The sequence below is a fragment of the Corvus hawaiiensis genome, chromosome 15 (assembly GCF_020740725.1).
Source record: "Corvus hawaiiensis isolate bCorHaw1 chromosome 15, bCorHaw1.pri.cur, whole genome shotgun sequence".
In the NCBI taxonomy this organism is placed as follows: Eukaryota; Metazoa; Chordata; class Aves; order Passeriformes; family Corvidae; genus Corvus; species Corvus hawaiiensis.
Window position 1 is genome coordinate 4909358 of NC_063227.1, and position 14079 is coordinate 4923436.

Genomic DNA, 14079 nt, shown 5'->3' on the forward strand with positions numbered 1-14079 from the left:
TAAAATGAAAAATGTGTTGTGTTAGAAAGTTTTTCCCAAAAATCATTAACTTTTTGATTGGAAAATATGTCTGTTTTGGTGTTGGCCACAGAGCCTTTTTCTTTTTTTCCTTTGGTTTTTACAAAAGCTCGACATTTTAATCAACTTAGCTTTTTTTTTGGTGCCAGGTACTACTGAAACCTCTCCCCAGGTAATAGTTACCACAGTGATGATGACACCACAAGGTAAATTCTGCTCATTTCATGAATGAGCCCAATTTTTATTTCTCTTCATCACAAAAGTCATCCCACATTTGTTGTATACACACTGTTGGTTGCTGTGTTACGGGACATATCACCAGGTATCAGATGCTTTACTCTTGCAGAAACACTTCTAATGGAGATGGAAGCTTCTGTTGGCTGAATTTTAGAACAACAGCAAAAAATAATAATACAAAACCAAAATATCATCTTCAGCTGCATAGCAAATATGGATCAAAAATTTAACACTGTATCAGATCACAAGCGTAAATATACCTCACCATAAATAAAATTCATTGTACAAAATAACTCAAGCAGCTTTTCATACAAATATGGTACATTTGACAACAGTTTTTGAGAATATTTTCTTGGTTTTTTACACCTTCAATTCTTTTCTCTTTCGTTCTCCAATATACATGAACCTACTGGACTGGAGTAATGCAGGAGGAAAAGGACTAATGTTGTTCAATGCTACTAAGTGCTGTCAGAGTTTAAATGGAAAACCACTGAAGTGCTGAATTTGAACTAGTTTGCTTCCCCTTTCCATTGTAGCACTGAAAGTCAAGTGCAGCATCATCCCAGAAAAGCATGTGCACTGCCAACAGCCACGTTTTATACCGGCAAAGCCGGAGGGAACATTAAAATAACCCAGTCTGACTTCATTCAGAACACAGGCCATCCTTTCTCCCCGCTGTAATTCCTGTATGGAGCCAACAACTTGTCTTTGGAGTAGACATTCCAAGTGGTGGCTGGTGACTGCTGGGGAGTTTGCAGACTACTTCAGCATAAGCAGGAAAATACAGGTAAAAAGCAAGTCCATTGTCAGTGGACCTGGGAGTATTCAGACAGGGGTCAACATTTCCCTAGGAAAAGAACATTAGAAGTCTGCAGATCATAAAAGACTGAAAAATATAGACTGAAGCACATCTGCAAGGAACACTCCCAAACTTGGCAGAAAGTCTGCAGGTGTGGGGAATATGCCTGACCCCCTGGCAATCTGTTACTATTTAGCCCTACTCTTACAAATGTGCTCCCTATTTCCATTAACAATTATGACATTTAAAAAAGCACGGGAGGAAAAAAAATCCATTTTCATGGAGTTGTTTAAAGACCTAAGCCTGGACCTTTCTCATACACAGACAAGGAGGGTGAGAAAACTGAAGCTAAGGAGTATCTGAATCCTTGAGATAATCGAAGGACAGTAACATCAAATCTCAGAAATTCAGACTGTGATTATTACTAACTGGCATCTCGTGTGACTTGAGCAGCAAGGCAGAAGACCTGCATACACTCTACAGTCAAAACAGTTTACATTTTGTTCATGCACTTTGACATTTTGCTCAAAACATTTAATCCCTTGGAATCTGGAGGGGTTTTACATTTTTGCTAGCAAATCCGAGGGCAACAATAGATTTCAACTACCTGTTCTTTCAAGTACAGCCTGTACAACAACTTTCCAGTGCAACTGTGTTTTGCAGGGTTTCAGGGAATTGTGGCAAAACTACAGGAAAAGAATGCAAAGAGATTTACAGGTTTAGGTGAAGTATCTGATGACTCATTCCAGGCCCAAACTGATGAAACCAGGGATTTAAATTCACCTTACTTTATCCCATTTTGTCTAGGTAGCTGAGACTGGGCCATGTGGTAGAGTTCATCCTTTTGTAGCAACTTCTTGTTCATGCTGGTTTCCAAGAAGACTCCAGCATTCCATAGCTTGTCAGATGTACTAGGACATTTAATTTGTGCTGTGCCTAGAGGTGGCTCTGAAAGCCAGACAGGGACTTGTGCTAACTTTTCAGCAAGACTTTCATACCAAAATAACAAGCACTTGCTATTTAGGTAAGGAAAAATAGGATCTTGGTTGGATCTATCTTCCTTGCATCTTGTTTTCCACAAAAAATAAAGTGCTTGATTCTTCTCTTCCTTTTAAAAATAGATATCTTTAGATACCCTCACTCCAGTAGTGTAGAAGTGTTGGAACATGATGGAATACCAGAACTGACATCCTTAATGGAAGAGTAAATAGAGAGCAAGCCTCAGATGCTCTTCTTCTGCTCTTCCTCACGACACAGAGGAAAGAACTTGCCGTGTTGGGCTGGGTCCTTCCCTGCCACTCCAAGATTTCAGCCAGACTTCCTGAGATTTCATTTTACTTTCAGATTACTGTGCTGCACAATTTCCTCCCTGCAGCTGAAAATGTCTGTCTCAGTAATTAAAGGAAACTCAAGGTGTGAAAATGTCCAGCACTTGTCACATGTGGGGTATTTATTGATTATCAAGGGAGTAGGTGATGAGAGCCTGGGAGCACAAATTCATGTCACCCGTCAAGATCTCCTCTTGCCAGCATTAGTTTGCTGGCTGTTGTTTCCTAAGACAAAAACACCAGCTGGGACATTTCTACTAATAAATTACATGTTTCCTCTGAGAGAATAAATGCCCAGGCTCTGGCTTTTTAACATCTGTAACAGCATGCAATTTACAAGGCATGATGAAAGGCATGAAACAAATACGTATTATCACATCTGGACTCAGCAATTATCTGCTGTGGCCAGGCTAAAGCTGAGGAAACACTGCCAGTGGTGAGGCTGGCATCATTTTCTCTTGGAGCACGTGATTCGATCTCCTTTCACATCAAGCACAAGCTTTTGTATCACTCCAATGACAGTACTGAGGGGAAGCAGGTTAGACCAGGAGTTATGAAATCCTCCTTGAAGTTCCACCTCAATTTGTTCTCACTATCCAGGGATCTTAGATTAGCTGAGTGGGAAAAGGAAACAGACTCCAGTGTTCTCTCTGAGCAGCTTTGAATTTGGAAAATTCTGGGTATTTTTTAAAGCTTATCCTGTATTTCACCTTTTCTAACCAACCACGTAATTTCTGACTGATGGGATGTTTCCTAAGCCCTGCTGGTAGTCACCATTCTCTGGAGAAAGGTATTTGGTCGCTGTGCCACCAGGAGTCTGTCTAAACCAAGGGAAAATCACATCCCAGAACACACAATGATTACATACCCTGGCTCTCATCCTTGGCTGAAGAACAAAGATCCTGTGTGTTCAAGGTAACTACACCTGCATCCTGTCAGCACCAGTGATTATTTCCACCCAAATTAGTATGTTTGAGAGCACATTCACATGAATGCAGCCTCTTCTGTAGTCCACAGGAAATCTGGTTTAGTCCATGGAAGATGTATCTTCAGGGGAGAACCTCTGCATTAAAATAAGTGGATGTCCCAATAGCATGGAAAAAGCCAGGCAGTTTTCTCTTTCCCCAGCTCTCTGAAGTGCTGAGGAGTTATCTGGTGACTGCATCACTGCTGTTCTCAAGCCCACATGCCAAAGCTCCCCCTACAACTGCTGGAAAGGCCAAGGACACAGCAGGGAGCACAAAGCTCACCCCAGCCTGGGCCAGGCAGCCATCCACGACCAGCCTGGCAGGGCTCCTCTGCGCCCAGCACTCGGTCCTCAGGGCACTGCCATGGGTAACATCCTGCCTTCATCCCTTCTTCCCCTCAAAGAGTGGATCAGGAACTTGTCTTCAGCCCCTCCTGCTCTGTGGCTGGTGGCACATGTCACGGGGGTGTTGACTTGTCCCACTGCTTCTGCAGTGGGAGCGGGTTCCTGGTGCCGTGGGAGCATGGAACTCTCCCACCTGAGGCTGCAGTATGGCTTCAGAGTGATGTGTGGACTGGGTGAATCACAGGGAAAACCGGACCACTTCATGGAAGAAAAGCACATTTTGCCTGCCCACCCCCACCCCCCCTCAAGTCCGAAAGCTACGAGTAAAACCGATCACAGGGATGGTACAGAGGAACATGCACTCAAACGGGGCTGAGGGGAAGATGTGTCCTCGTGTGGAGAGGCAGACCCAGCCTCACTTCCTTGTCAGGCCTCACACCATCAAGTTTACCCCTCCCAGCTGGTTTGGGTTCAGTCCCTGCTCCCTTCCCAACCCATGCGGGGTCCGTGTCCACACTAGCAGGTGGTGGCCAGCGACTGGTGGATGGGGGGCTGGAAGCAGCGCACGTGCTCCACCGTGGAACTGTCTGTTTCCACCGACTTCATGTACTTGTTCAGGATGGCAAAAATCTCGTTGTTCAGGATCTGATACTTCCTGATCCTGTCGGCCATCTTCTTCAAGGGCTGGAGAGATGGTGAGGGAGAGAAACAGAACATGAAAGGTCTTATGTCATCTGAGCAGCTAGGAAGCAGCAGAACCTGTGCCCTGCTGCTGGAAAGCTCTGCTAAGGCAAAGCAGCTCTAACACATGTTCCTGTTCCACTTAGCACCTTGCAGGGACCGGTGACTCGCTTCATTATTGGGTTTGATGAGTCAAGACAGAGCATTAACAAGATCAGTGAGTGGTCCTAAGTTAACTGTTCCTAAGTCTAGGCTCCCAACTGCTTATTGATAAAGCCACCGAAACCACAGGATGGTTGCTGGAAATACCAGCTCCTCAGGTCCAGCTTCCCAACCCCAGGAAGAAGGGAAAAGCTTTGGGAGAAAAAAGATTTGATTTTCAAGGCAATTAAAACCTTGGCCTGTCTGCTGAGACTGCAGATGGAAACCTTACAGCAAGGGCGTCCAGTAAGAATAAGATTAACACCAGGCTTTGTTGTAATTGATGAGTTTGGACAAAGCAGGATAGAAAACAGAAAGAAGTGTGCTGAGTTTGGGTCCTTTGGGACCCCACCCTTCAACTTACCACGTTTTTTATGATTTCATCCTTCCCATCCTGCCTCTGCACCTTCAGCAGGTGGTAGCAGAAGTCAAAGAGGTCAAAGCGCCGTTGCTGTCCAAGGAGAACAATGATAGAGCAACCTGCCCAGTTCAGACCATCTCCAAAGCACTGCCTGGAGGGAGGAACAGGGTGATGGGTGGGGAGACACGACAGGATACAGTTAGGCAAGAGAAGTACCATGACACCAGGAACTTTCTTTGGTGAATTCCTAGGGAAAACGGGTTCAGTCCTGCTCCTAGAAAGTGAGTGTACACCTAGAGAAAATGAACTCAGAAGGAGATGTGCATAATTACACCCAGGCCAGGCTGTGCAGGGTGAATCACAGGGTAAGACGGATGAGGACCTACTGCTGGGTTGTTGGTCCATCTACCCATCTCCTGCCTGTCACCTTGGGCACGTCCCTTTACCTTGCTCTTTTCTCCAGCTGTTCCAATACAAAGCTGAACATCTTTTTGCATCCATGCACAACAAAGTCCTTTCACCAAACACCCACATTCCCCTCTACCTCCACAGTGGCTCTCACAGCAGCTGACGGCACTCTGGGGGCTGGCCAGCCCCGTCCACCCATGAGCTGCAGTGACAGGAGCTGTCTGGGGACACTCACTCTGCCGTGAACTCGTTGGTGCCCACGGGGATGCAGTACACGAACTGCATGGCGCTCCAGAGCCGGTGGAACTCCACGCACTCGTCCACGTGCATGACCCCGTTGGTGGGGGGCGGCCCGCGCCAGATGGGGTCCTGCAGGTAGCTCCGGATCCGTGTCAGGATCACCTCGAACATGGAGAGCCCGCAGCACAGCCGCTCCTTGGTCAGCAGGTCCCCCTCCCGGGCGATGGCTATTTGCTGAGGAGAGGGACAACCAGAGGGACACAAGTGAGGATGTGACCCAGACCCGCTGGATTTAACGCTGCCTGGTCTCTCTCCGGCTCCTTCACCTCCAAGCTTACCTCTGATGGCTGCTCCCATGGCGCTTCCCACCAGAGAATACTCATCCCTCAAGCAGGAGACTTAATATTGTGCTCCACTGTATTTCACCGACCTCAGTATCTTTTGGAGTAACCACGTACATCAGAACACCAGAGCTGAAGGCAAAGCTCTGACCAGAAATACTGATCCTTAATTCTGCTAGCATGCTGTTCTGCTCTGTTAGTGCTACTCAGCATTTCATTTCCTGATTTTCATTTCATGATTCATTTAATGGGTTTTGTCTCATGATTTCTGCAGATTATGAAGATAAAACAGGAGAGAACAGGGACATTTTGCTTCCCAGGACATTGCCAGCATCTCTTCAAAATGCAGATAGCCTATGGCTTTCTTGATTTCTTTTGTAGTTAGGGTTAAAAAGCTCTGAGGAAGATGAGAAGCACTGCTAACTTGACACTGGAAAACCTGTAGTTTATAAGAAAGCCAAATAATTTTTTCCCACATGTGGAAGCTTTACAGGTGTGGATAATTTCTGTGACACCCCCGCTCAGATTTAGATATACCATTCTGGAATAGCTCCACTGGATGAAGTTATTTTGGTTTTTACACTAGAGGAAAACTAAAAGAGAATTAATTTCATTTCAGCCTTATTGCTCCCCAAGAGAAAAAAAAAGGGGATTTAAAATAAGCAAGTAGGGCCTTCCCCCAAGCTCACTGAGTGGTGCAAGTGTGGGGGTCTCTCACTGCCCTATCCTCTCAGCTGCCCCATTTCCTGCTGTTCCAGTAGCAGGACTGACTTCTCTTTGCAGTGCTGCCAAAAATAACTTGGGAAATGGGAGCTGAGTGCTGTCAGAGTTGTGCCCATGGCTGTGGGAGGCTCTGGCTCTTTGTGCTCACCTCAGCAGAGGAGTGGCTGCACAGGCAGAGCCTTTACCCCTCCCACCTCTCTGGAACAGCCACACAGAACAAGCATTACATTGACTGAGACCCTGCCTGTCCCAGAGGACTTCCTGGAGCTTTAAGCAGTTTTTTAAGCATTTGCTCCATTTCCAGATGTCCCTGCAATGCCTATAAAAATGTTATCCAAGTCAGTCACGATGGGGACTCAGAGCAGCTGGGACAAAGGGCAGGCACATGTCCTGGCCAGACATTAAGAACATGAATTTTGCTCAGTTTAGCTGGGTCATCTTCATTCCACTCTGAAAAATGCATGAATGTGCCTGCACATCCCCGTCCCTGATTTTCAATTTATGCTGGCAGTAACCTCAAGCATTTTTAGTTTGGTTGCTCTTGAAATTAGAAGCATTTCAATTCTTGCTTGTGTCACAGTTTCAAGGATGGTCTGGGGACCTCAGCTCAATTAGTGTTCAACTAATAGCAAATATCAAGGGAAAGCTGTAATGATGTGCAGAGGCCACACTGGCTCTGGGATCCCTCGATGTGTTAAAAGCAGGAATGGTATCACTGGTTCCACGGCACACACTGCATGTGTTTGCTTGGCAAGTAAAGGTTTATTTTATCCAGCTTTTTAGCTAAAGGCTGTGTACTGTCCCTCTCCTCACCTGCTCCAAGCTCTTATGGGCACAGATCTGCACACACTGCTCTATCATGGCAAAATGAGGGCACAGCAGAAGCAGAGCCATTTCAAATATAAATTAGGTGTTAGCATTAGTGTTTGCTAAAATATAGTGAAAAAAGGGATACTTTTGAGAACAAACTTCTCCAGTGATCTTAGTACACGATTTCTGAAGAAATCTTAATTTAGAAGGGGATGCATCCGGCTTTCAGTGTAGGCTGTGCCACTCAGTTATGCACATTCACAGACAGAATTTGGTTCCAAAATTCATCACAGTAAGACCAGTCTTTGATACAGGACTACCATCCTAGGGTAGATATCTTAACATGGGCAAAGCAGCTGGGGAGCTGTTGGTCTTGTGGCCAGAGCTGCCTCACAGTCTTGGGTCCCACTGATTTCTAAGATCAGGAGAGGAAGGATGCTCTCAAGGTGAATTGTGAAAGGATGCCACTGTGCTGGCTCAATTATTCCTTCTGTCTTCAGAAGCAAAGGCTCTGATTATTTCCAGTGAAGAAACCAGACTGACCAAGCACTTTTGAAAACCCCTTACTAAATACCTTTATGGTCAGCATTAAATGGGAGAGGATTCCTTTAACGAACCACTTTGACCCCCCTGGTTCTTTATGAATGATCCACCAAACAGCTGCTTCTGGATTTCCAATGCAAAGTAATTATTTACAACAATCATTGGCAGTTTTCGTGCCACTGCACAAATCCAGATTTGATTTTCCAGATTTTGAACCTCTTGTACAGCCTGTTTACTGGTGAACTTGCCAGAACCCTACCCAAAAGCTGCAAAAATCAATAGATCCCCACTAACTCTGGCTCAGCCCCTTCACAGCATGGAATTCTGTAACATGCATGGGGCCACCTTTTGGGAGAGGCATCGAACTTCTGCTTAGATTCTGGACAATTGTTACAAGGCATTTATGCATTCTGCAGGAAAAAACCCTGTATGGCCTGTGTCCAAAACTGCATTTCCAAAATGCATGTCCAAAACTGCATAAAAGGAGCAAGCTTAGAAGCTATGGAGGCACCTATAGAAAGCAATTCTTGTGTTCATTTACATTTGAGCTAAAAAAAAAAAAAAAATCTGGTACCCAACTGTACCTGTGTGATGAATATGGGAACAGTTTACAGAAAAATAACTTTTTAGTGGGACATGAAATACCTTTTGTTTTCATCACCATTATAACTACAGCAGAGATAAGCAACGAGTGGACTCTAATAGCAGAATTCAATGATGATTTTGCATGGAAAGAAGGAGAGATAGAAAGACCAACACAAAGACACAAAAACACAGAGGTGAATTCTTTTTCTCGAGTGTCTCCTTTAAAAGGAAGTGTCTACAGAGTAAGACAAAGTCCTCAGTTATCCAGCCAATTTCTCTGTTTCAGATGATTTCCAATGATGCAAAGTTCAAAATGTCCTTGATCCATGAGAAAAAAATACAAGAAAAAATATCAACCACTTTCTGCCTGCCACAGTTCTGTCACCTCCTACACCAGCTGAGTGTTTGTTCCATTCCCTCATCAGTACATTACAGGAAAAGGGTGTTGATTCATTTGATACTTTGAAAGATTTTTATCCCATCAACCCCAACAAATGGGCACTTGAAGTTTGATTATTACTATCAATGGAGCTCAGATTTTGCCCATTACACTGATCAGTCTATGGAGATATTTTTAACAGTACTGAGTTTCTGCACAAGAGATTTTTCCCAAGCTGAGACCCACATCAAGAAGACACTTAAATGGAGCCGTAATTTTAAGCATGTGCTGAAGCTCTAAGCATGTGCTAAGAGGGAAACCATTCTCAGATGTATTCCTTGACAGGGATGAGCTTAAACGGACCACACTGCAGTCCTAAAATGGGATCCCCAAAAGTGATGGCAATTGATTGTTAGGACAGCCCTGCAAAGTTTCCCCTCAAGCCACTCCAGCAATTCTCCATCTTTTTAAAGTGGAGAAGAAGAGGTTTTTGGAGTTGTTCTGATTCAGAACTGGCTTCTAGCACACTTGCCTTACAGCTCCCTGCCAGCTCTCCTGACTGGAGGCAGCAACACATCTCTGGACCCACTCACAGATTTCCCTTCAGAGTGTTTGCTCGGGCAAGGATTCAGATTTGCTCGTCCAATTGATGTTTTGGGGGAAAAGAAATCAATCAATCAAAAGAAAAAATAAGGATCACTTTTCCCAAGGCCAAACAGGCCACGTGGGGACTGCTACGAGTTTCCAACAGCCATCCCTTCCAATGCAATCCTTACCTGCGGAGTGCCCAGCCTCTCTATTAGGGGAACCAGGTGAAGTGGGGCATACTTGGCTTCGAGACGCTTCATGCGCACCTCCAAGCGTTCTCCTTCTGTCAAGCGAGCAGCAAACAGTGAAATGAGAGGAGGAAGTGGAGACCCGCAACTTTCCGCCGAGTTTGCTCAGAGCTGCCCCCCAGCAACCATCCAAGGAGACTGTGGGATCAGGGAGCCAAACCGACAGCAATGAGGGGCCAGTGATGCGGAGAAGGGAGGGATGGGCGAGTGCAGTCTCAGCAGCAGCTTTATCACACATGTCCAAAAGCATGTCCCTGTTACCGAGCACTCCTGGTGAGATGGACATTTCATGCTGTCATTCTCCAAAGAGGCTGTGAAATGGCTCCCAAACCTTAAGGGAACCCCCAAACTGACTGAGGTTTTAGGCCATAACTAGGCTACAGGAAATGCACCCTTGGCTTTTGTTTGCACCTGACGTTTGGCTGTATGCACTTATCTATTTGGAGGGGGAAGCAGGGTCAGAGCTAATCCTCAGCAGAGATGGGAGAGAAAACAGCCTCTGGGCAGAGACCTCTGAGTCTGCCCACTGCTTCCCTCTCAGCTTCTTACCTTTGATGTAGACCCTGGGCAAAATATTTTGGAAGGGAGCAGCATGCAGCAAATCACAAACTTCTTCCTGGGACTGAGGCAGGAAGAAAGAAAGATAAAGTAAGTTAAAAAATACCTATGGGGGAGAGTGAATGGCTCAGGGGCCTGGGCAACACTACAACAGTTCATGCCTACAGCACCTATTCAGATCCAACCCAGCTCAGTAGTAACTCCAGTGGTTTGAACCTAAATGATCTGAAACTGGGAGAAGTACTTCAGCTTCAGTCAGGAAGTTTCCCTAACTCAAGTAAGTTACTTCCTGCCTGTACAAGGCCAGACCTTTATACTGATCTTCTGTCTTACTAGCCCTGAAGGTAAAAGGGGATAAAGAATATGGAAGTTTCCATTTCATCTTACCCTGAATGAATTCCTGCAGCCTGTTCTTTAAGAGAGTGCCCAGGTGGAAATTACCCTTTGGCTTAGTTATTTTAGGAAGTGTATATGAAAAATATACTGACATGTGGCTCTTCTGCAAATAGGTACATCACAACTGGTCTGAAATTATTTGGTTGTTGGTGTGGTGTTCTCAGCCAGGGCTATCAGAATCCCAGTGGTGCAGGCACCAGGAAGAATAAAACAGAAGTCCAGAGAGGAATAACACCATGAGATGCCACCTGAGGGGATGCATGCCAATGCACTTGAGAAAAAAATAATCCCAAACACAGATGCACAAGGAGGAGAAACCTAGAAATAGGCAGGTGGAGACTGAGGAGCGATGGCTGACAGTACATTGTATACGAGTCTGCAATGGGAAACAGCAGCGAGGAAACCAAAGCTGTTCAACACAGAGGCATCGTGTCACGACAAGGCATCAGCCTGCTCCTATAAAAGCCTACTCCTAGGACATGCTTTCAGTTCTGAGCTCACTGGAGGGATGTAGACACACTCGAAAGCAGATCATGACAGCGCAGCAGAAGGTACCCGGGGGCCGGATGGAATGACTCGGCTGGGCCTGTTTGGGATGCAGGGGTGGACACCCCCCTTCCAGCCAGCAGGACAGTGGAGCATGGAGCTGCAGGAGGCTGCACTGGCGCATGGATGCTGGGATGAGAGCAAGTTTGTGGGAGTGCAGTTTGTGACACAGTGCTGGAGGGACAGGAACAGTCTGGGGCCCCTCCATGGGCACAGAGGTGCTGATGCTAACGGAGTGGGCCTGTCACCTTGGTCATTTCGTTTGCAAAACAGTGTTCATTCCTAGGTGAATGTTCTTCCATGGCTGTTTCCCTCTAATAAAGTATTTTCAGCCATTTGCAGCCCACGTTCACCTTGTATCTGTCCCAAAATTAGTCATGTTATTAACAGATCTCTTCCCCAAGGCCCGTTAACTGAGAGCACAAATTCTGCTTAGAAATTTCACCCCAAGCAACCCCTCATTCCTCAAACTTAAACAATAAAAAGGGGGTAAGGTGCAGCAGACTGAACATCTGCATCAGAGCCATTTTTGCCAGCAAATACCACCAGCCTTACATCACTCACACAGCTCTGAAGGTAACTGCAGTATAAAAGCAATTCCTCCTGCTGCACAAGAGCTCCATTAGAGGGAAAATCTTATTCTGTGATGGCTCTGTGCATCTGACATCCTCCAGCAAGTGGGAACCAGTGCCCACTGCATGCAAAATGGCTTTGTATTCTGAGTCTATTGCTGAGGGGAAAAACAGGGCATCAGAGAGGGAGAGACTTTGTAGGCAGATGTGGACTTTGACCGGTAGCTTTCCTTAAGGGATCTTTATTTTCTGCTATTCTAAAATGCCAGTGCACTGCTGATGTACAGTTCCTGGGACTGAAGGAACATTTCTGCATTGAAATGATGGATTTCTCAAGAAACCACCATGTCCCTTGAGGGTCCCTTTAAAGATGTGACAGCAAAGGCAAATGCAGTACATCCAGCAGAAAACCCAACACTGAGAACAGCAGAGAGCAGTGAAAAAGCCACAAAAAGAAACAGAAACTGTCAGAATAGAGTTGGCAACTCTGGTCATTCTATAAATTTCTATAAAAGCCAAGCTGCTGGGTGATACACATCTCTTGTTTACTTCATCTTATGCAACCACTGCTCATTGAATGTGTTCGATACACTGTACCAAGAATTAGAAGTCTCTAGACTGGAGTTAAAATGCAAAGGCAAGGGCAGAAATATCCGTTTCGAGGACATGCAGAGACTTTTACTTTTGTCTGTGCTCTGTGGCCAGACAAAACTTGGAATCTTTGAACTTTCTTATGGCTTTGCTCTGAACAGAACTTCTGGTTTTGCTTGGAAATCCTGTCTTATGCTAGGGAAGTAATTTCAAAATATTTCTGGAAACACTGAAACAACCCTGCCCAAACCATCATGACACAGTATGCACACTTAATGTACAATTGTGTTGTTGAGCACTCCTCAGTTGGCTCTGGGGCAAATTATGAGATAAATTCATTGCTAGCTGAATTTATGTGAAAAACTGGAAGCTAAGAAGATGAGTGGCACTCAGCCACAGCCTTTGCCCCACACCAGAAAGGGCACCACATGAGCTGAGAGCTGAGAGACTTGTGCACTTGTCAAACTCCTGTGCAGGGGGCAACACCAAGTTGTTACTCCAGCCAGATTTTCAGTGAAGATGTCATAGGACATTTATCATCAGCAGATTTCCTTCCTGTTGGGATTGCTTTATCCATTTCTCCATTACAATCAATCAGGTTGTTTCCATTGCACTGGCACCCCAAAAGAGCAGAGGGATCAAATCTGTTTCTCACTGTACAGATATGTATATAAAGAAAGTACTGATGCCTGCCCCAGAGAGCTTACAATCTAGAAATTAACTCCAGTTGGTTTTATTTCTAAGCAGGACAAACAAGGGGCAGCTTTGGGTCCAAGAATGAAATCTGGATCTTCCAGTATTCAGATTCAGCCATCCCAGAGGCCTGACAAAGTGCCAACGCACACCATCCCCATGGACATGCCCAGAGACTCCAATAACACAGCCCCAGAGAGACCCTGAGAACATGAGAAGCTGGAAAGTAACATTTCCCAAACTCCTCTGCTGGAGAACCCACTTCCACTTCTACTCTTGAGCTGGAAATTTCAGGTACGATGTTGGTGTGGGGGTTTTGCCTTACCAAAGCCTGCTCGATAAGGAGGCAGAAGAGAATGGCATTGCCCACTTCTCTGAGGCTCTGGAACACGTCGGTCTTCAGCTCTGCATACTCAATGATGTCCTTCAGCTGATGGTGGAAAAACTCCAGGATTCCTTAAAAGAGAAGGAAGGACAGTCAGAAAGAGACTGGAATCACTTCCAATTACCGTGGATAAGAAGACAATCAGTGTCTGGTATTTCCTTAACCACAAACTGCAGCTGCTCAATGGGCTGTACACAGAGACTGGCATTGGGAAGAACTAACATGTCTTATCCTGCTTTCAGTAAGCCTTGGGAAACAGGGAGTAAGTCATATAAATTCCCTGGATTTCCTCATCAGAAGAGGAAAGAGGTTCCAGACTGTGATGGATGACTTAGTGCTGGCTCAGGTACAGCAGCCAGACTTTCTGACTGCAGCCATGCTGCAAAAAATCTCTTCACCAGCTAAGTAGAGCATTTAAAAAATACCAGTGAACTCACAAAAGCTTACAGAATCCTGAAGACATAAGAGAGGCTATCAGAAGACAATCCCTTATCAGCCATCTATGTGTTCAAAAGGAAATTTCCAACAGGAGATTT

The 14079-nt window shown here is 45.4% G+C and overlaps 1 protein-coding gene across 4 annotated transcripts in view; it reads right to left on the reverse strand.

Moving 5' to 3' along the window:
- Positions 1-225: 225 nt before the first annotated feature.
- The window catches only part of CYFIP2 (cytoplasmic FMR1 interacting protein 2), a 50015-nt gene continuing 36161 nt past the window's right edge, over positions 226-14079 (reverse strand). For 3 of the 4 annotated variants that reach the window (XM_048319558.1, XM_048319555.1, XM_048319557.1), the window contains exons 26-31: positions 13484-13614; positions 10352-10424; positions 9743-9837; positions 5581-5819; positions 4941-5088; positions 226-4378 (exon numbers count right to left, since the gene is read on the reverse strand). In XM_048319558.1, the coding sequence (XP_048175515.1) occupies positions 4211-4378; positions 4941-5088; positions 5581-5819; positions 9743-9837; positions 10352-10424; positions 13484-13614 (854 nt within the window). In that variant the 3' untranslated portion in view covers positions 226-4210. The remainder of the gene's footprint in view (positions 4379-4940; positions 5089-5580; positions 5820-9742; positions 9838-10351; positions 10425-13483; positions 13615-14079) is intronic. The other variant, XM_048319559.1, reaches the window with a different exon arrangement.